At 41.4% G+C, this 20,742-nt stretch overlaps 1 protein-coding gene across 1 annotated transcript; it reads right to left on the bottom strand.

Moving 5' to 3' along the window:
- Positions 1-18: 18 nt before the first annotated feature.
- On the bottom strand, positions 19-20,526 carry LOC148362868 (uncharacterized). The gene is made up of 8 exons (XM_088339337.1): positions 20,272-20,526; positions 18,138-18,278; positions 15,712-15,912; positions 12,693-12,880; positions 10,116-10,329; positions 4,445-4,543; positions 4,298-4,368; positions 19-181 (listed from the first exon to the last, which is right to left on the bottom strand). Exons 1-8 carry the CDS (start codon positions 20,524-20,526, stop codon positions 19-21), a joined length of 1,332 nt encoding a protein of 443 aa, XP_088195463.1.
- Positions 20,527-20,742: the final 216 nt, after the last annotated feature.

Raw genomic sequence — 20,742 nt, 5'->3', positions numbered from 1 at the left:
ATCTTCTCTGTTGGAGTGTTAATCCTGATCTGTAGGAATCCAAAAGTATTCCACCAGTTTCCTGCTTTGTCGCTGTCGTGTCGCAGAATCTGGACGCTTTCCTTCAAAAGGGGGGAGCTCATCAAAGTGGCTTGGTCCAGTCTCTCTCGCTGAGAGTGGTGCACTCACTCGGAGCATAGTTCTGAAGGAAAACCGGTTTGAGGGATCAATGCTTGAAGGTATTTTTTGTCCACTAGAGGGAGGCTTTGAGTTTGATGTCCACTTAAGTCAGGAGTGTCAAAATCATTTAGTGCAAGGGCCGCATGCTAGAAAAACCTTGCAGAAATGAGCAAATTAATGGCATAAAAAGTGCCATAGCTGGAGGGCCTAGGGGGCATTTCCACAGTCAACTAAATGACAATTTATGGTTTTTAGATTTTGATAAGCAAGCTATTGTGTTGTTTTTTGTTTTTTTGAGGATTATAGCTTTGAAAAATATTTACTGGAATATAGGAACTTCGTGTTAGATTTCATATTATAGAAAGGTGCTAAATCATCAGACTTCTCCAAATACCAATCAGTTGGGTTCCCTCAATGTTCTCTGCTTGGTAAATGGTAGTCAGCAAATCCAGCTTTTGGAGTGGCGCTTAGCTTTGGCTACATCTAGTGGGCACATTTAGAACTGAAATTCTTTGTTTAATACTCATTTTTCTCTGGAGCTTCTCTTAGCATTGTCTCAAGAGCCACATAAAATGATGTGCGGAGCCACATTTGGTCGGTGGGCCATGAGATTCATTCATGGTACCGATGGAGCAATATCGATTACATTTAACGTTGCGTTAGAAAAATGAAGGTGCTTTATCGCAAAAGCACCTTTATGTCAGAAATGTCCGCTTGTAGGTAGTGATTTGTCAAAACAATAAAAAGTAAAATCACAAAAAGTTACTCCATCAGGACCTGCTAATCACTTGTACATTGAATAGAATGATCTTTATTGTCATTTTACAATAGAACAACAAAATTGAACTGCTTCAAACATCTATTACTATAAAAAGGGTCACCAAGGTGATGCCTACAGGCACCAGGAGCCCCTTAAGAACACACGAGACGCGTCCGGACCTCTCCTAATAACGGCTCTTACAGGAAATTGAATTTATATTTCTAATTGGCTTGGCAAATCAATTACATGGTCTACCCATTTAAAGACCTGCTCAATTCTTCCAATATTGGCCTATAATTTATATATGTAAATATCTCCGTGCCCTTGTACAAGGCTGATATTTTAGTGCTTGACAGTCGATTTTATCCCTACTTCCAAAAGTACAAATCAATAATAACATAAGTCAGTGGTGGGCCGTGAGGGCCTGCAAAGTGCTGGCCTAAAAATGTCTTAATCATTTGATGTTAATTATATTTTGGCCATAAATACTTGTTAAATAATGACTGATGTATTTTTTGTGCTTTGCCTAAATAAAGCAGCCACAAATAGTAAAAATAAAGAGACTGTAAATCCACCTAAACATAAGTGCCAATTGCTCGATATGGATATTGATACTTTTTAACGTGTTGCAGCTAATAAAGGTTTTATATCTATGAAATAGTGGTTAAGAGTTGGATTTATTTAGACTTGTAATGACTTAGAAAAAAGGAAATAAGGCAAAAATATATACAAAAGAAAGTAAAATGTAAAAAGAAACGTGTAAAAAAGGCTGGGGGCTAATAAGAGAATGAAAAAAAGACCGGTTTTAAGGCGTTCTCTTAATCAGTAACCTATATTGCAAATGTTAATGTAACATAATGCACAAAATGAATTCCTAATTTTGAAAAAATAAATTATCCTACTGAATTAAAATAGCATCTCAATTTTCACCACAAGATGACGCTGTGTTTTGTAACTCATTTAAACTTAACATTAAAGTTGCGTAGTGTAAAAAGGGTTAAGGAACTCAATCATTGAAAAACACAACAAAATTTTGTTTACAGATATTGACTACGCAGTGCAACAAAAAATAAACTATAATAAAACTTTAAATTACTTTTAGGTGACGAATGTAAAGAAAAACAAAGGAAATGAATTAAAATATTTACAGGTGTCTCGTGTGTGGAACCACCCGAAGCAATGGGTATATTTATATGCTCTTTTAGGTTTGATGAAGTACTCCTTTTTTTTTCCTTCTCAGTTTCTTTTTCTTCATTTGCTGTCTGTGTACAGTAATTGGTTGGTTAGGGTTTTTTTTTCATATATAATAAGACTCTCACTCTGGATGCTGTATTACTATTACATAATCTCAAATATTTCTATGTTTGTATCCTTGGTGATCAAAAATCGAATAGAAATGTGTGCTTTATGTATATATACATCCATCCATCCATTCTCTTCCGCTTATCCAAGGTCGGGTCGCAAGGGCAGCAGCGTTAAAAGGGATGCCCAGACGTCCCTATCCCCAGCCACCTCCTCCAGCTCATCTGACGGGACCCCGAGGCGTTCCCAAGCCAGCCGAGAGACATAGTCTCTCCAACGTGTCCTGGGTCGCCCCCGGGGCCTCCCGCCGGTGGGACATTCCCGGAACACCTCCCGAGGGAGGCGTCCAGGAGGCATCCTTATTAGATGCCCGAGCCACCTCAACTGGCTCCTCTCAACGCGGAGGAGCAGTGGCTCTACACCGAGTCCCTCCCGGATGACTGAGCTTCTCACCTTATCTCTAAGGGTGAACCCAGACACCCTGCGGAGGAAACTCATTTCGGCCACTTGTATCCGGGATCGTGTTCTTTCAGTCATGACCCAAAGTTCATGACCATAGGTGAGGGTAGGAACGTAGATCGAGAGCTTTGCCTTTCGGCTCAGCTCCCTCTTCACCACGACGGACCGGTACAGGGTCCGAATGACGGCAGACGCTGCACCGACCCGTCTGTCGATCTCCCGTTCCATCCTACCCTCACTCGTGAACAAGACCCCAAGATACTGAACTCCTCCACTTGGGGCAAGACCTCCTCCCCGACCCGGAGGGGAGCATACCACCCTTTTCCGACTGAGAACCATGGCCTCGTACTTGGAGGTGCTGATCCTCATCCTGGCCGCTTCACACTCTGCTGCGAATCGCTCCATATATGGCATAAACCATATGCATCACTTATTCTCAGTAGGGTCGCGGGGGTGCTGGAGCCCTTCCCCCAGCTTCGAGCAGTGGGCAGGGAACACCCTGAACTGGTTGCCAGTCAGTCACAGGGCTATGAGTGGTCACCCAGCATCCACCCCGAAGAAGAAATCTGGCTTCTACTTCCTGGTTTGTGTGTATACACACTGCACTGTATCTTCTATTACGCTAAGAACTTTGACGTTTTTATTGTTTAATATCTTGTGCATCCATTTGATATGGTTGGTGTAAACCTTAAAGAGGTGAGGCATTTCTTTTGAAATGAAAGTGGAATAAGAAAGCTTGATGCGGTTGAGAAAATGGTCGGAACGCTTTTTTTTTTTGCCACTTTTTAATACAGAGGTGGACCTCTTGAAGGACATCTTCCAAAAGTAAGTTAAATTTCACTTTATCTTTATAGAGCATATTATTTTATGAAATGTTTAATTTTTTAGTACAAAACAATACAGGTTACGTTTACAAGCCTTAAACATACTTCGATAAACCTTAAACCTACATTCCATACAAAATATGGCACTGAAGCATCTTAGGAACAATATTCTCTTACAAACAATCATCCGGAACCTCTCTTTCGTAAGTAGAGCAGCGTCTGTAGTTTGATCATAGTTTGTATGTGCCTTTGTATGGTTTTATCCTCAAAAGTACCTTAACAAACCCAAAGATTATATCCAGGTGCTTCATGTATTCTTGCAACAATTGTATCCAAGGGCAAATACAAATAAACCTGACTTGACTTTTGGGGACCCTCTAACTATTAATCGAGATGGCCCTTACTTTAGTGCCGGAAAGTCTGGTCACGAGCTTGCCTCCCTTTTGCTACTCCTCTGACTTCACAGTGACGGATTGTACCTTTTTGTATTACAAAGTTTCTCTTTTGTATTGCTCATTTATTATGCTTACACGCTGTCTAGAGCCACGTGTTTGCCACCCCTGCTCTAGCCATTGGGGGGGTGACTCCTTCTCTGAGCCGATCTTGGAGGCAGATCGAGGGGAAAGCTCAGTGGGATCCCCCTCCGATGGAAGGGCTATCAAAAACCTAACCTCAGACTCAGAGTGTGTTCTTTATTATAATAGAATCTCAAGTTCTAACTTTGATTTTAAAAATCTACAGTTGAGGGCATCATTTGTCATAATCGGTAAACAACCAGTCATAAGAACCATACCTGGATGAACTCCTTTCAGGTTCTTCAGGGTTGTCCTGTGGAATAGCAGAGATGTAAACAGGATCTCCTTCCTGCATTATTTAAAGAAAAAATAGCGGGAGAAACCAGAAAAAATAGACTGTTCAAGAATGCAAAGATTTTGCTTACTGGGAAATTTCTTGGTGCGCCATCTAGATTTTTGAGAATTGTGAACCGCTGGTCGCTCTCAGTCATGCACAGGAAGTAACTCTTGATGCTCACCTGGCACTGAAAAGCATGGGTGGTGGTACAAGCACACCTGTATTACTGCAGGGTCACCAAGCTTTCTGAAGCTGAGAGCTACTTTTTGGTATTTGAATAACGCAGTTTGAAATTCATATCTAAAAGAAAGTGAACAGGTTGCCATTATGTTATTATCCTATCACCTGGTTTCTGCTCAGAATTCTGACTTACAAGTGAGAATTCCTTGAAAACTAACTTTTCGGGAGCTCACTTTGGACCACATTAGACAAAGTAAACACAACTATCTTTGAGCAACAGTAAGCCTACTTCGGTTGGGCTTAACACAACCCAAATTTATATCTGTGTTTTCAGACTAAATAGAGTGCACTGTGCAGTTTTCTCAGAATTCTCACTTGAAGTCATAATGCTATTTTTTTCTTAATCACTTTGTTGCCAGAATTCCGACTTTTCCTCAGAATTCAGAGTCAGAGAATCCTGGAAAAAAGTGTAACTTTTAACTCGGAATTCTGAAAAAATGTGAGTTTAAAGTGATAATTCTGGGTTTAAAAAAAGTCTGAATCTTGCCTATGTTTTTACCCTTTCCCTATGTGTGTGTTGTCTGTCCCTGTGTGCCCTGCGACTGGCTGGCAACCAGTTTAGGGTGTCTCCTGCCCACTGCCTGAAGATAGCTGGGATGGGCTCCAGCACCACCGCGACCCTACTGAGGATAAGCGGTGCAGATGATGGATGGATGGATAATGCATTTTATTTTCAATTTTCCAACTTTCCTCGTTTCCTCCTGTGCAAGTACTGAATTAATTCACCATTTGTATATACAGTAAACCTCGGATAAGTCGGATCCAGATGGACCGGTCATTTTCATCCGACTTATCCGAGGATCCGACTTATCCGAGGTCGCAAAATTTCGAACTAAGAAGAAATTTAACTCTTAGAAAAGTGCATACTTGTATATGTAAAATGAAATACCAAGCAATGATATCTTGTAACATGAACGTGATTTATTATCAAAAAAGTTCTTAAAATGAACATGAACATGGTTGATATGAACTATGGTTAATAATACACTGTATATGAACTGGTTATGTAATTTTATCCGTACGATTCATCGTCCGTTAGATTCGTAAGTCTGTTAGGTTCGGAGTTACATTGTACTCATTTGAAAAAGTCTGTAATTCTTGAGTATTTCTCGCAGTTTTCCGCTTTTCCATTCTTCAACAACCTCTGTATCCACTCCGCCCGACTCCCCGGCTTTAGTAATCCGCCCAAGTCCATATCGTTTTTTGAACCTGTCGATCCACGCTGGTGCAAGTTCAGCCGATTCCGGTGAAAACTGTTGGCGAAATTTGTTAGCTTGCATTAGCATCATTCCACAGTCAATTCTGATTTCAGGCCTCGATGATTTTTGACGGAACCACAAAATCAGTGCTTTGTCGACATCTGGATGATCATTTACCCTCTGCCTTTTAGCGGTCGGAGCTCTAAAATCTGTCGCACACATATCTTTTATCTTCTTCTGGCTTTTCAGAATGTCGCTCAAAGTTTGAGGGCTCATTCCAAACTTCGCCGCGATGTCTTTTTGCTTCATGTGCTGATTCTTTTCTTGGAATTCAATGATAGCGAGCTTTTCTTCATACGTTCTAGTCTTGAGACTCCTGCCTTTGGTTTTAGAACTTGAGGCCATCGCCACACCGTAGACCGCACAGACCGCAAGGAAGTCCAAAGAAATTCACACAAATTCAATTTGAATGCTAGCACTACTGTAATAAGAAACAATGGGATTATGATTACGAGGCTTTGTTCTATGACCGCGTGCTGTGATTGAGAGTGCTATCATTCAACACTGAGGAGGAGTTTGATGAATAGCCTCTGCCAATCACGGAACGCCACGTCACATCAAGAAATCTTCCCGGAAAATCTGGGAGGGGTGAAAATCTTCCCGGAAAATCTGTGAGGAGTGAAAATCTTCCCGGAAAATTCCATCGCTTACTGCCACTGGAGGCTGAAATTTAGAGCATTTGGGAGATGTCCTAGGCGACCTGATACCGATCCGACTTATCAGAGGCGAAAACCATTAAAAAGGGTCAATTGTACGGAAAAATCCATCCGACTTAGGCGAGGATCCGACTTATAAAATCCGACTTATGCGAGGTGTAATACTACAGAAAAGCCTAGAGAACAAACGTTCCACGCAATTTGTCCGACTTATCCGAGAATCCGACTTATGCGAGTCCGACTTATCCGAGGTTTACTGTATTCTGATAGCAGCTATCGGTAGAGGTGACAAAAGATCCACATTGAATGTTTTGGCACTGGGAGCAATGACTAATACTAGTATCCATGCCACCCTTTCATGATTAATTCGATATAAATTCAGAAAATAAAAAGATACATATTTTACAATTATTAGAACACATTTTATTATGGGATTTATACATTTTTATTTGGAATGACTTATTTCATATTGACGATATCTGTATGGTTTGTTCTTGCAACATCTGTTGCAGCCTGGTCATCCTGGAAGGGGGATTACCTCATGTGCGGCCCCTTCTCAAGGTTTCTTCATTTTCCTCATGTTGAGGCTTTGAGTTTTTCCTTGTCCTCATGTAGGTTTTAGATCAGGGGATGGTGTAATAGCAGTCTGTTCTATTCTTTGGTCTGTGCGGCCCTTTGGGGCTTCTTATGACTAAGGGCTATACAAATTAACATGACTTGACTTAAAACCTAAAGAAATACTCATCAAATCAAACAGAGGGGTTTCACAGCGTTCTTATTTGGATGTTATATTTCTGACTCGGGCAGCAAGGCGGTGCAGTGGTTAGCGCGTGTGCGGCACAGTTTTAAGGTCTTGGGAACCTCTTGTGTGGGTTCAAATCCAGCTACCGGACTTAGTGTGCGGAGTTTATGTTCTCCCCGTGCTTGCGTGGGTTTCCTCCGGGAACTCCGGTTTCCTCCCACATTCCAAAGACATGCATTTCAGGTGGATTGGCCGGTCCAAATTATCCCTAGGTGTGAATGAGCGAGTTGTCTGTCCCTGTGTGCCCTGCAATTGGCTGGCAACCAGTTGAGGGTGTCCCCTGCCCACTGCCCAAAGATGGCTGGGTTGGGCTCCAGCACTCCCGCGACCCTTCTGAGGATAAGCGGTGCAGCTAATGAAATGAAATGAGATTTCTGACTCTAGAATTCACACTTTAATGTGATCAACCAGAACTTTTCACAGAATTTGGCCCCAGATTATTTAAATAAAAATCATGTAGCCTCCCTTTAAAGTAAAAAAATAGTTATTATGTGAAGTGAAAATTCTGATTTTACAAAGTGAGTACCGGTATCTTGCAAATCGTTTCCTTTTTCCTTTTTTTATTGGCCCCGGTAGGGAGAATTGCTTTAAATTGTATTTATTTGGTTTAGAATTGAATTCAGTGGTTACAAGTCGACCAGCCGGTGGTGCTCAAGATTCCCCACCAGAATTAGTCCCCAAAACACATCCATCCATTATCTGCTACCGCTTATCCTCAGTCGGGTCGCGGTGGTGCTAGAGCCCATCCCAGCTATCTTCGGGCAGTGTGCAGGGGACACCCTGAACTGGTTGCCAGCCAGTCGCAGAGCACACAAGGATAGACAACACCCCCTCATTTACACCTAGGAGCAGTTTTGACCGGCCATTTAACCTGACATGCATGTTTTTGGAATGTGGGAAACAAACCGGAGTGCCCGAAAGAAACCTACACTAGCACGCGGAGATCATGCAAACCTCGCACTGGAAGGTTCGATATCATGACCTCAGAACTGTGCCGTGGATGCGCTAACAACTCAGCCGCTGTGCTGCCCCCCAAAATACAGTCTCATTTCATTCTAAAGGAGGCAATCCACCCAATATGTAGTATTTTAGTTTTGAAATATCGATTTCGTAGTTCATTTATATTGTTTGATTCGTTCGAGAGAAAATATACACACCACAAATAAATAATGCACGTGGTTGTCACGAATCACCCCAAGTCTGTTGCTCAGAAACCATTTCTGACTCCTAATTACAGTCCATCAGCTTAATCGCGCGCATACATGTTACCTGTCCTCGTGCTTTACTAATTGTGCTTTATCAATTCCTGCCTTAAATGTAAGCTTTCTAGCCTCGTGACAGTGGTTTGATTTTACGAACTAAAATGTATTTACAAGGCAAGGAAATCAATAAAAAAAGGATCAAATCAAGGCAAAGTCGCGCGCTTTTAATTAACAAACACAAGCAACATCTGGGGAAAGGGAGTTGGAGTTGAGCAAAATCTACCATTGAAAGCTAAAATACAATATGTTTGGAGGATTGCTTCCTTTAGAATAAAATGAGAATGTATTTTGGGGACTAATTCTGGTGTGGATTCTTGAGCACCACTCGCTGGTCGACTCGGTAATCACCGAATTAGATCCGAAACTAACAATATAATTTAAAGCAATTCTCCCTAAACTCCTAATCTTATACTGTAAGCGTAAAGGATTCTTACAAAAAAATGGCAGAATTACCGGTCTATCTCTAAAACTAGAAATACTATTTAACGAATGTAGACCTATTGTACATGAAATACATCAGCCTTTATCATGAATGGAGATTTTCAATGCAGGCTACGGGTTCAGACTAATGTCAGGAACTTTTAAGGAGAAAAATTCAGCCTGATGTCAAGAAACCCCGAGACCAAGGTGTAAAAAAAAAAAAAGACTGAAGTTGCGGTTTCCTGTTGACCTATGAAACACTTCAAAAAAGGTATTAAAACTTTGCTTCAAAATGTCAGAGCGAGACTATTGCAAATATTGACCGATTGAAGATTTGTATTGCAATGGTCTCCAGAATATATACTGCCAATAAATAACTTCGAGAAGCAGCCTCTTAATTTACTAATATTCTCCTCACCCTAAATTCAACAAACACGCAAAGGACAAGATCAGAATCCACGATCCTTCTTCACCAACAAAGCAATCCAAGTGTACAAGTAATATTAATGAGTAACAAAAACAATCTGGAAAAAAAAATGTTTTTCCCACGTAAACACAAAAAAGTGAGAGTCTTGCCAATAATTACCCCCTCATCCTTTGGGGCCCTGATCCGATTCTTAAGTGAAAAGAAATAAATGAATTAAAAACCTGAGAAAAATCCTTCTAAAACCTGAAAAAAAGAACAAAACCAACTAATCTAATAATGATAGTTATATCAATTATAGTCAGGGAAAAAATAAATGTGATTTTTTTTTTGCATTAGAATCTTGCCAAACTTTTTGCCCCATGAGTTTTTGGCCCTAATCATCTTCCATAGGTAAAGAGAACTCTCTAAGAAAGAAAACAAAACGGCGAAAAATATTTTTCTTAAACCCCCCAAAAACTTTTAACCAAACGATTCAGGCATAACGACAACAATAATGATATTTTTAGAAATAGTCGAGAAAAGAGGCGATTTTTTTCCCCATGCGATCGCAATACACTTTGGTACAAAAGCAAGAATGCCTGTTGAGTTTGACCTCTATATAATAAAGGCCGATTGCAGTACAAAAGCGTTTTGATATCATATTTGATATAACGATATATTAATATCATATGTATATTGCAGAATTCTTCTCACGCTTTTGTCCCTCCGCATGGCCTTCATGAAGTCCTGCGTCCTCAGCACACCATCCAGCGCGCCGTGTTTCTCCTTCCAGTCCCGGCACTCTTCCACCCAGTTCCGCCGCTCTACTTCGGCCACACGCCGCTCGGCCTCGGCTTCTTCGCGGTTCCGCTCGGCGCGTTCACTCGCCTCCTGCGCTGCTGCTGCTCGACGTTGCCATTCTGCCTCGCTGGTATCGCATAAAGACGAATATGTGAACAGATTTTTATTGTATTTTGAGAAAAGAAAACAATCGTGCTAGTTGTTTATTTGCTAAAAGGTTAGGTCTCGTCCAAGCATTGTGAGGCTAATACGGCAAAGCTTAGAATATGTTCTATTAACAAACAATATTGTGTCTAAACTCCAATTAATGTATGTGTATACCTGGGCCATATGCCCTTGTGGAGAGTGGCTAGAATCAAGAGTCCCCTCACATGAAGGAGGGGATTCCCAGCCCCCTCGCCCAACTCAACCCTTCCAATTCCAACCCCTAATGCCGAGCGCCAAGCAAGGAGGCAATGGGTACCAATGTCATAAATCTTAGGTATGGCTCAGCCAAGGCTTAAATCAGCGACCTCCCAAATAATTATTTTTAGGATTTATTTTTGATTTAGCTGAATTTTTTCTGAAGCTACTTAATCACATTATAGTACAGTAGACCCCCTTGATGCAACAATACTCCATTCTGAGTTGGGGATTGGTGAATGGCAGAGGATAAAAGCTTACCGTAATTAGTTATTACAAAATAATAGATAATAAATACTACGTATGTGTGATATAGTTACATAAGGTTATCAATAAATATATATGTAAAGGAAAAATGACATTTAGTTTACCCTTGGTGAAGCGTGACTTAAGATGGTTGAGTGGAGTAGCAGGTAAATGCAAATGGGGAGGAGTCGGCAAGGGCGTCTTAAAAATGAAACTCATTTTCAATTTTCCATGTAAAAAGATTCTAACACCCTTCATTACTTTAACGCCTTTCATTGCTTTAATCACCTCCGTTGTGTAATAATTGCCAATTGTTTATTGCTTATGGCCATGAGACTTGGTGAGGGTAGCCATTGGTCTGCCCTCTTCATATATCTTGATAATCACAGACTCTATTTCCATTGTTGTCATGTGCTTCTGTCCTTAGCATCACTTAAAGCCTTAGTATATGAATACAGTGCAAAAAAAGACAATATTGTATCACCAATACTCAAAAGCTTTACGAAGCACCTGATATTCCGAAATAAATGAAGAAAGAGAAACGCATTGTGGGAAGTAGCTCAGCCAATAGTATATCTGTATTTTCATGATGTCAGACGCAAACTAATAGCTACCAGCATTTAATATGAAGTCAACCAATTACAAAGAGCTATCTTGGAGACATAACTTGTTTTACAGACTAACAATAGCTTAAATTTTGTAAGATATAAGGCTTGTGAAATAAGTTGTTGTTGATGTATTATAGTGGGGAAAATGCTGCAAAGATAGGACCAAATAATAGGGTTCCCAAAAACATTATGCCACCCTTAAAAGTGAAAAACCTTCTAAAGGGTTTCCCAAATTCTAAAAAATACAAATTGTGAGAAAATTATAAATGTTGTTTGTATAATATCTATATATATATGTCATTGGTATATACCTATTATTTTCCGAGATAATGCATTTTGAAGACAGTCTGTCTTGTCTTAGACTTCCTGAGGTCTGATGTCATGTGAAGCACACCAGTCTCCAAGCAAGCCAGTCCCCCTATTGGTTTTGGTTTTGGTAGTTTTTGTAGAGAATGCCAAGACGATGTGTCGCAGATGGGTGCAGCAATGGTACAACATATTGCGTGCAGCCAAAATTGGGCAAACCGGGGCAGAAAAACGGGAGGCTGGCTAACCGAAAACATGCAATAAGAAGCCAGGATAACCGCGAGCTAATGACAAAAAAACTACCAGCCACCATCGACAACAAAGCCGGGAGAAAAAACAATGAGCACAGCAGGCTAACCTAGACCATGCAAAACTGGAAGCTTTCAGGAGCTGCAAACTAACAGGGAGCTATCTGGATGATATTATATCAATTGCAAAAGACATGGCGAAAAAATAGGAGGGAAAGTAAGATCAAAGCAAGCTCTTCGGACAACACTATCGCAAGACTTTCGGCGACACGGTAAGCAAAAGTCGGATTACTCTAAGCGGGATGCGCCATTTGTTTTGGTTCTCGTTGTCTTCTGGTGACGTCACAGCTCCAGGAGGTAGAAGATCAAACTGTCTACTTTGAAAATCAATTCCTCAAGATCCATGGCATCTGAAATATTTTAGAATATATCTGCATGATTGTAGGGAGGAACACTACATGTTTTGTGCCAAATTTAAAAAAAGGGGTCTTTTGCATCCCCTTTAAGGTATGAACATCGTAGCTCCAATTAAATGATAACAAATACAGAGGATAAAATCATACAAAGAATTGATTTGTAAATCCAGGAACTAGCATCATTAAGCTAAAATGAAACACTTGAAACAAAGTGGTTTCAATCAGTTTTCCTCCATTGCCCTCAATAATCAGAATTTAATCAACCTTTCTTTGATTCTGTGGTTCTCCTCAGTAGTCTGTCTCAGTTTATCTCTAAGAACATCCCGGTCCTCCTGCAGATCCTTGTTTTCCTTCTGCAGGGCCTGCTTGTCTGCGTCGGCACGTTCCAGTTTCAGCTGCGCTTCAAACAGGTTCTTCTCAGTCCGAATCATAACCAGTTGAAGATCTGCATTCTTTTTTTTAGGGCAGAAAATATTTCTGAGTAAAATCAAACCCGAGATACTACGATGGTTTCTCTGTAATACATTGGTACCTCTTCATACAAGCTTAATTTATCCGAAGATCTTGCATGTAGCTTGAATTGTACGTGTATCAAACCAATTTTCCCATTATGAAATGACCATAAACTATTTGGTCCGCTACCGTCCTCCTAAAAGCATCCATGTAAACCCTAAATAACTATAAAACACATCTTCCTTATGGCTAAAACCATTGAAATAGTAATTAAACATAAAAATAACACTAATGAGGTGATATTAACGAAACAAAATGGTGAGTTTATTTTGAGCGCCGAAACGAATGTGTGCGCTTGTCATGATTGCCCATTGCCCTCATGTGTGCCCGCTCATTTGGCGCCAGGTCCTGCTCGTTGCCAGATTGGTTCCCCTCCTATTTAAACTCAACACTCTCATTCACCTGTCAGTCCGTCAGCAAACCTCCGCACATGCAAGGCAAGCATTATTTGACTCTGGCTCCCGTCTGTCCCGTCCTTACCTGTATCCTGCTAGTCTGCCCCTGGCTTCCCGATCGTTTCAGGCTCCCTGACTTTTTCCTCCCTTCGACCACGCTCCGATCTCCTGCCCGGCTACTCGACCCGTTTTTGCCCACCGACTACGCTCTGATGTCCTGTCCCGGCTACTCAACTCATTTCTGCCCATCGACCACGCTGCGATCTCCCGTCCCGGCTACTCAACTCGTTTACGCCTGTCGACCACGCCCTGATCCCGTGAGCTCTCTGCTCCTCCTGCCCAGCGATCGCCGGATTGCTGGCGCTTGCCTTCCCATACCTGACTTCTCAGCTTCCAGAATAAAGTTTGTTGTGAAACGGTACGCGTTTGGGTCTACCATCTGTTCTGGTGCTGACAGCGCTGGGTTACGGAGGAAGGTGGGGGCAATGTAAGCAAGAATCTCGCAGATCGCTTACCTGTCAACTTATACCTTTTCTCTTTATTTTATGTTTTTTGATCGTTTCAAATTGTAAATGCCGGATGACAATTTTGTTACAGAATTCTTTTAAATAAAGACCAATCTGAAATTGTCCATTTCGTCCCTAATCCGGATCATCTCATTCTCTGGTAGCAGACTACAACGCTATCGTAGATTGCCAATATTGTTACGGTATTCTTGCCTTGAGTGGGTGCTGCGTTGTGTTTGTAGGGTAAATTTCTTCTTTTAATGGTACTGGAGATTTTGGAGGATTGGCTTTGAAAGTCATTAAAAGTCATTAAATTGTAAAAAGTGGTCTGTAGTGGTTTGTGAGCGCAAACTGGACGGGCTAATCCTGGCATGAGCAGTAAGCAGTCTCGAGCAGTCTCTATTGGTAGTTTCTGGTACTAAGCCAATAAGAGATCTGCAAGTTCAAGAGCGTTCTCCATTGGGGCCACGGTGCTGTGGAATGCTCTGCCCTCTGAGGTTTGAATCTAGGCTTAAAACACACTTAGCATATGAATGCCATATGTTGAGTGTCTGTGTATTACAACATCCATTTTGGCCTGGTCATCCTTGAGGGGGATGACCTCATGTGCGGTCCTTTCTAAAGGTTTCTTCATTATCCTCATGCTAAGGTTTTGAGTTTATCCTTGCCCTCATGTAGGTTTTAGTCCATGGGTTGGCGTAATAATAGTCAGTAGTATGTAATAGTCTGTGGTCTGTGCAGCCCTTTGAGGCTCCTTGTGATTAAAAGCTATTAAAATTCATATATCGTATTTTCCGCACTATTAGGCACACCGTGTTATAAGACGCACCTTCAATGAATGATATATTTTAAAACTTTTTCCATACATAAGGCGCACCGCATTATAAGGCGCTATAAGTGCATGCTGGTTTAAGATCAGGTAATTGTGCAATTTTGTAATTGTAATCCTCTGCAGTCCATTTTTGTGATTAAGGGCTATATAAACAAATGTGACTTGACTTGACTACAGTAGAGGCTGTAGTTATGTTATGCAACCATTAGATAGTGTAATGCTAAAGGGAATGTCAACAAAACAGTCAGATAGGTCAGTCAAACTTTACTAATAGATAACAAACAAGCTTTCCACAACTCCATTCACTCCCAAAATGAATAAAGAGCTGTTTTATTATTTTCTCTGGGGTAAAGCATTTTCGGGACACATCTTTAACATCTTTGAACAACAGCAAGGCATAACATTTTACATTTCCTCCATTTAGTCAACACGCAAAAAAACGTCTGATACTCTTATGGTAAATTAAACGTTAGTGCAATCGCAATATAGTGACACTCGTAATGTGCAAAAACAATAACAAGTGCAAAACAATAACAATAAAGCAATAACGTAATAACTGTAAAATGTAAAACGTAAACAGCTCATCCTCATGCTTCCTCCACTTCCACACCATCGATTCATTAATGTTAAACTCTCTCGCTGCTGCTCTATTTCCGTGTTCTACTGCGTGACTGATCGCCTTGAGTTTAAATAGGAGCCATTTCAGGGTCTTTATACAAACGCACAAATAAAAGAGAATCGCTGTTTAATATTTCCCAGTATGCACAGCGCACTTCTTCTACACGAAAAATGAAGTCGGTGGCTGCTTCTCTTAGTTGCGAGACCTTGCAATTCAATATTGATCCATATATAAGGCGCACCGGATTATAAGTCGCATAGTCAGCTTTTAAAAAAAAAAAAAAAGATTTTATGTGCGCCTTATAGTGCGGAAAATACGGTACATAAATTCTCATGTTTATAGGTGCCTGTATAAAGAGGTCCCAATGTACAAGGAGGTGTTGTAGTGTGCTCATGTGTTGTTTTTTGTTTTTCAATACCTCTTTTTTCATTTCTTCCATTCGCCCAGTGAGTTTCGTGCCATATTCCTGGGCTTCCTCCATGCCCCTTCGGCCGGCAACTGCTCTGGCCTCGGCAAGGGCCCTGCCCTTATCGGCCTCCCCTCGCCACAACTCTGCCTCATCGGCAGCTTGCGAGCACAACGCCGCCCTCTCCTGGCTCTGAGACAAGCGCTGCTTGAGCTACGAAACACAAGCCTGCAGGTTAAAGGTGAAACTCGATGCTATACATGACCTTCTTCCTGAAAGGAGGTCTTTGTGTTTACACCACTTGTAGGTAGGTTAAATCAGCTTATACTTAAAATAATAACAGTACTACAAAGTGACATGTAAGTAAGTGTCAAGTGACATGCAATATGTCTTCTAGGTTCCAGGCATCGGTATCAGTGTTACCACCAGCCGTTTTTTTTTTAGGGTCTCACTCTGATGATACCTGTCTTGGCTGCCCTATAGCGGCCATCTAGAGGTGGGGTGCATAGTTCGGGGTTCCCCTAAAATGTTTTAAATAAAATATTTTCCATATTAAGTATGTGTTATAAATGCCCAACTGACTTCAATGAGCTTCTATATTTTAGAACCAGAACAGGAGGAGGACCCGGACGCGTAACGTTTTCACACAAGCTTTGTTTTACAGGAATGGGGCAGTCATGTGCGTGATCACAAACGCCAGTGATTCGGCGATCGCTGGGCAGAAGAAGTAAGACAGAAGTCCGGCGTGCAGAGGTTTGTTGATGGACTGACAAGGGGTGAGTGAGAGCACTGAGCTTAAAAGGGTGATGAGAGTGATTTCATGTGCATGTTGGCGGTAAAAATGGTAAAAGTAACAAAAGGACTGTTTCAAATACAGTCCAAATGCCAACCCAAACCCCAAAAAGATGAAAAAGTTTATTTGAGCACATCTAAGACTTTCTCATACTTGCACACGCAACAAAAGGAGCTGCAATGACGAAATGATAAGCCAGAAGATGGCGTTACATACACCACCTTTAACACAGAAAGAAGATAATTTTACGTTTCGATTGTATCAGAAAAATGAATGGAGTAGAACCCCGGCATACAGCATCCCGCCTTATGATGTTTTCTCTTCATGGTGTGGAATGTCGTTTACGTCCCTCTCTACAGCATTTTCCTAACCATACGACATCAACAACAAATATGTTCTGTGTGCCCAAAAACTTCAAAATGTAAACTTTCCAGTGTTGGTGCGTTTGACGAATTAAGTCTAAGACTCCTGTCTGCTATTGGTTGACATGCTATTGTTTGGCATCATGGTATAGAAATGCCAATATGCTATTGGATCAACTACTTCCCACAATGCCTTTCTCTTAATCCAGTTCAGAATCTCGTGTGCCTTGTAAAGAGTTTGCGAGTCGGCGATACAAAACCGGATTTTTTTTGGACTGTATTTATTACCTATGGGTCCCAAAGCTTGCTATGATGCTAAACATCTGGTGATAAACATGTAAACAAAGCTTCCAATTGTCAATAAATGCAAAGAGCACACACGTATCGCTAACCTTGCTAAGTTGCATGGACATAACCAATCGAAAAATTGGGAATATAAATAAAAACAGGAGGGTGATTAAAATAAAGATATCTTATAAGTGCATGACAATCCTTGCAGTTTTTAGTTTGATCTGAAATCTTATCTCACCCCTTCGCCGTGCATTCACGCGCTACTCCACTTTACCAGCTCATGACATATCACACGAAAGGAAAAAAATATATATTTTCTTTACATCCATATTTATTATGCATTCATGTATAGGCAATTGCACATAATTAGGACTTACAGTATACTATTTTGGCATTTCAATGTTTTTATCTGGAGTACCAATTGTTCGGTTGGATTCTATCCTCCGCTATACAATAATTTCACTTTGCGATCCCCATTTCAGGACACATTACGGTTGTATCTAGGGGGTCTTCTGTATTTAAGCAGGGTTGGGTAGAGTTACTTTAACTGGATTACTTTCAATTACTTTTGGATTACTCCAATACCAAATATGCTAATAAAAGACAAAAGAAACTAAATATGAATAAAATTACTAAATTTTGTGCAGGCTTGGGCAGTAACGGTATACATGGAACGGCAAAAATGATGTTGGCAAGCTGTTTGGATTTATTTTCATTTTGTTTGTCTCATTTTATGTTAGTTTTGCCGGTGATCAAAGAGATCAAAGCCAGGAGAGAAAGCTTACCATGTGTTGTGAGTCATAATTGTATTCATATTTAGTTTATTTTGTCTTTCATTAGCATATTTGGTATTGGAGTAGTCCAAAAGTAATTGAAAGTAATCCAGTTAAAGTAACCCTACCCAACCCTGAATTTAAGTGAGCCAATCTTCCTATGCCACTATGTGAACCTCATAATCAAGGTTGTGTATGCTTGTAAATTTCAGGCCGTACGTCTTTGACTTGTGTCTGCAGCTCCAGGTTGAGGCTCCTGAGGTTCTTTTTGATGAGCTCGTTCTCCGAGCGCACGGTCAGTTTCTCCAGGCGGATCTCACTCAAAAGGAATTTGTTCTCCTTCCTCAGGTCCTCACACTCCTGAGTCAAAACCAAGAAAAAAAAATAAGAGTTCCGTGATGCTATGAAATGATTTCAATGTTTATTATTTTGAAAACAGCAGACCGGTCACAATACGATGGTTTAACCAAAATTTGTCATGTCCAGAACAAAGGGTAGACCCAATCGCGTAATGTTTCTCACAAGTTTTAGATAGAGAGAGGAAGGGCAGCGCCCGCGATTGGTGCTTGCTTGACGCAGGAAGCAAGTCGCTCTCGCAATCGGATCGTGATCCGAATACGGAAGTGGATCTTCCATAGCGTGAGATCATGGTGTCGAACACGGAAAAAAAACAGGTCGATAGCCAGGACAGGAGACACAAAACGAGCAGACAAGGTCGGGAGCAAAAACGGGTCATAGCCGGAGACAAACTGAGATATCAGGAACGGACAGGTGGAAAAACGGGAGCAAAAACGGGGTAGGCGGGAGTTCGGGTCAAAAAAGCTTGCCTTGTATCAACAGAGGTTCGCAGACGGACTGACAAAAGGAGAGTGATGAGTAACGGGACCGGGCTTAAAAGGGATAGGGAGCCAATCAGATGAGCGGGCACAGGATGAAATTAATGAATAATCATGGCAAAATTGTGGAGATAAAAGTGAGAGAAGCAAGAATCCATCATAATATTGGACCCTGATATCGTGGCTCTAAAAAGGCTGCACTAGGCTCCCTCATCCTGTCAGGACCAGAACGGAGACAGTACCCGCTTGCGTTGCTGTTAGGGTTAATATTTTCGTAGGTTAACCTTAAGTGATCAGTAAGGGAGGCAAAAATGTAGTTTTAGAATTTATTTCACTGCAGTGGGTGGCGGTCTCAAAAAAGTTTTTACCGTCTCACACGTTTCTCAGAGTGCAACCGAGTTTTGTTCAAAACGTGCGCATGCGCAGAAAGTATCAATGACGTCACACATACGTCTACGGTTCAAAGTTTCGCACATGCGTAGTAATAACAAACGTCATCTAAATCTTTCGGTTCAAAAATAGTTACAAGAAAACAGAAAAACGAGTTGTAAAATAAATCAAACACATCAGGATTATTTGTAACATAGAAGACAGAGAAATACACAATTAACTAAAAACGATTAGATTTGACAGTTGCGTTTCTCAGTTTTATTGGAAGAAAGAGAAAGGGTTGCGCCCACGATCCGGTGATTGCTGGACGCGGAAGCAGGTCGCTCTGAACGCGGAAGTGGATCTTCCGTGGCGAGCGATGGCGGTGTAGGTAACGGAAAAACGGGTAAGTAGCCGGGACAGGAGAGCAAAAACGTCGTCGGGTCGTAAGCGAGTCGTAAGCCAGGAAAGTAGAGTAGATGTGGTCGGGGACAAAAGAGGTCAAAGGCCGGGACGGGAGACTAGACGTGGTCAGAATCAAAAACGGGTCGAAGCCGGGGGACAGACGGGAGCAAAAAACAGGTGGGAGTTAGGGTCGAAAAAGGCTTGCCTAGTGTTAACTGAGGTTCGCAGACGGACTGACAACAGGGGACAGATAGGAGTGGGTTTAAATAGGGACAGGGAGCCAATCAGAGTCCGAGGCAGTTGGCGCCAAAGGAGCGGGCACAGGTGATTCACATCGGTAATCATGACACACCCAGGTTTCTCATTTTTCTTGTATTCTTTTGAGTCTTTTTACTTTTTTTATTCCTTTATTATTCTTCTCTTGTTTCTCTCTTTTTGTCTTTCCGTTTTTTCCTTCTATTGTTTCTTTATTCATTGTTCTCTTTTTACCTTGTTAGCTTTATTTGTCCCCCAAAAGCAATTTTGTGCATATTGTTACATAGTAATTTCTAATACATGGATTAAAGCAAAGCACAGATGAAAACTGTCACGTGTGCGGGGAAAGTAACACACCATTTTTGACCGTCAGTAACGAAACCGGCGTTTTAACAGCGGATAAAGTTACTGGAAAAAATAATGCTGTTACAAATAACGCCATTATGCCCAATACTGCTTATGAGAACGTGGCTCGTGTATCTCATTACCTTCCTTTTACGCACCAGCTCCCCCTGCAGGTGGTCGATTTGCAAGAACGATGCATTGGAGCCCGCACCTGCACTGACTGGCCTTACGACCCTCAGGGGCCTTCGGGCCGGCCTGGTAAGAAGTCGAGCACACTCCTGGGTCCCGAGGGACCCGTTCCCGAAGCGCACGCCGCTCAAGGCGAGGGATTTCCCCAGGCCTTCGTCGGACGAGCCGGATGAGCGCAGGTCCGTGTGCGATTTAGCTCGAAGCGCCATTTCTTTGACCCGAGTGAGGTTGTGCTTTACACTCACCTGAGTTTCATGCAATATTTAGCAGCAGGTAACAAGAGATCTTTAAAGCTTTAAATATTGACACCAAATGCAACTTCACATTGTTACACGGGTAGATTAAGTAAATACATATTACTAACTGTTTTACATGCAAAGGTTTTAAGGGACAGGGTGTATTTTTCCGTTAGGTCATTTTTTTTT

This window comes from Urocampus carinirostris, chromosome 7 (assembly GCF_059441175.1).
Source record: "Urocampus carinirostris isolate Australia breed hairy pipefish chromosome 7, RoL_Ucar_1.0, whole genome shotgun sequence".
Taxonomy (NCBI): Eukaryota; Metazoa; Chordata; class Actinopteri; order Syngnathiformes; family Syngnathidae; genus Urocampus; species Urocampus carinirostris.
Note: the sequence above shows the minus strand (reverse complement) of the source record. Positions and strands in the feature narration are given on the sequence as shown.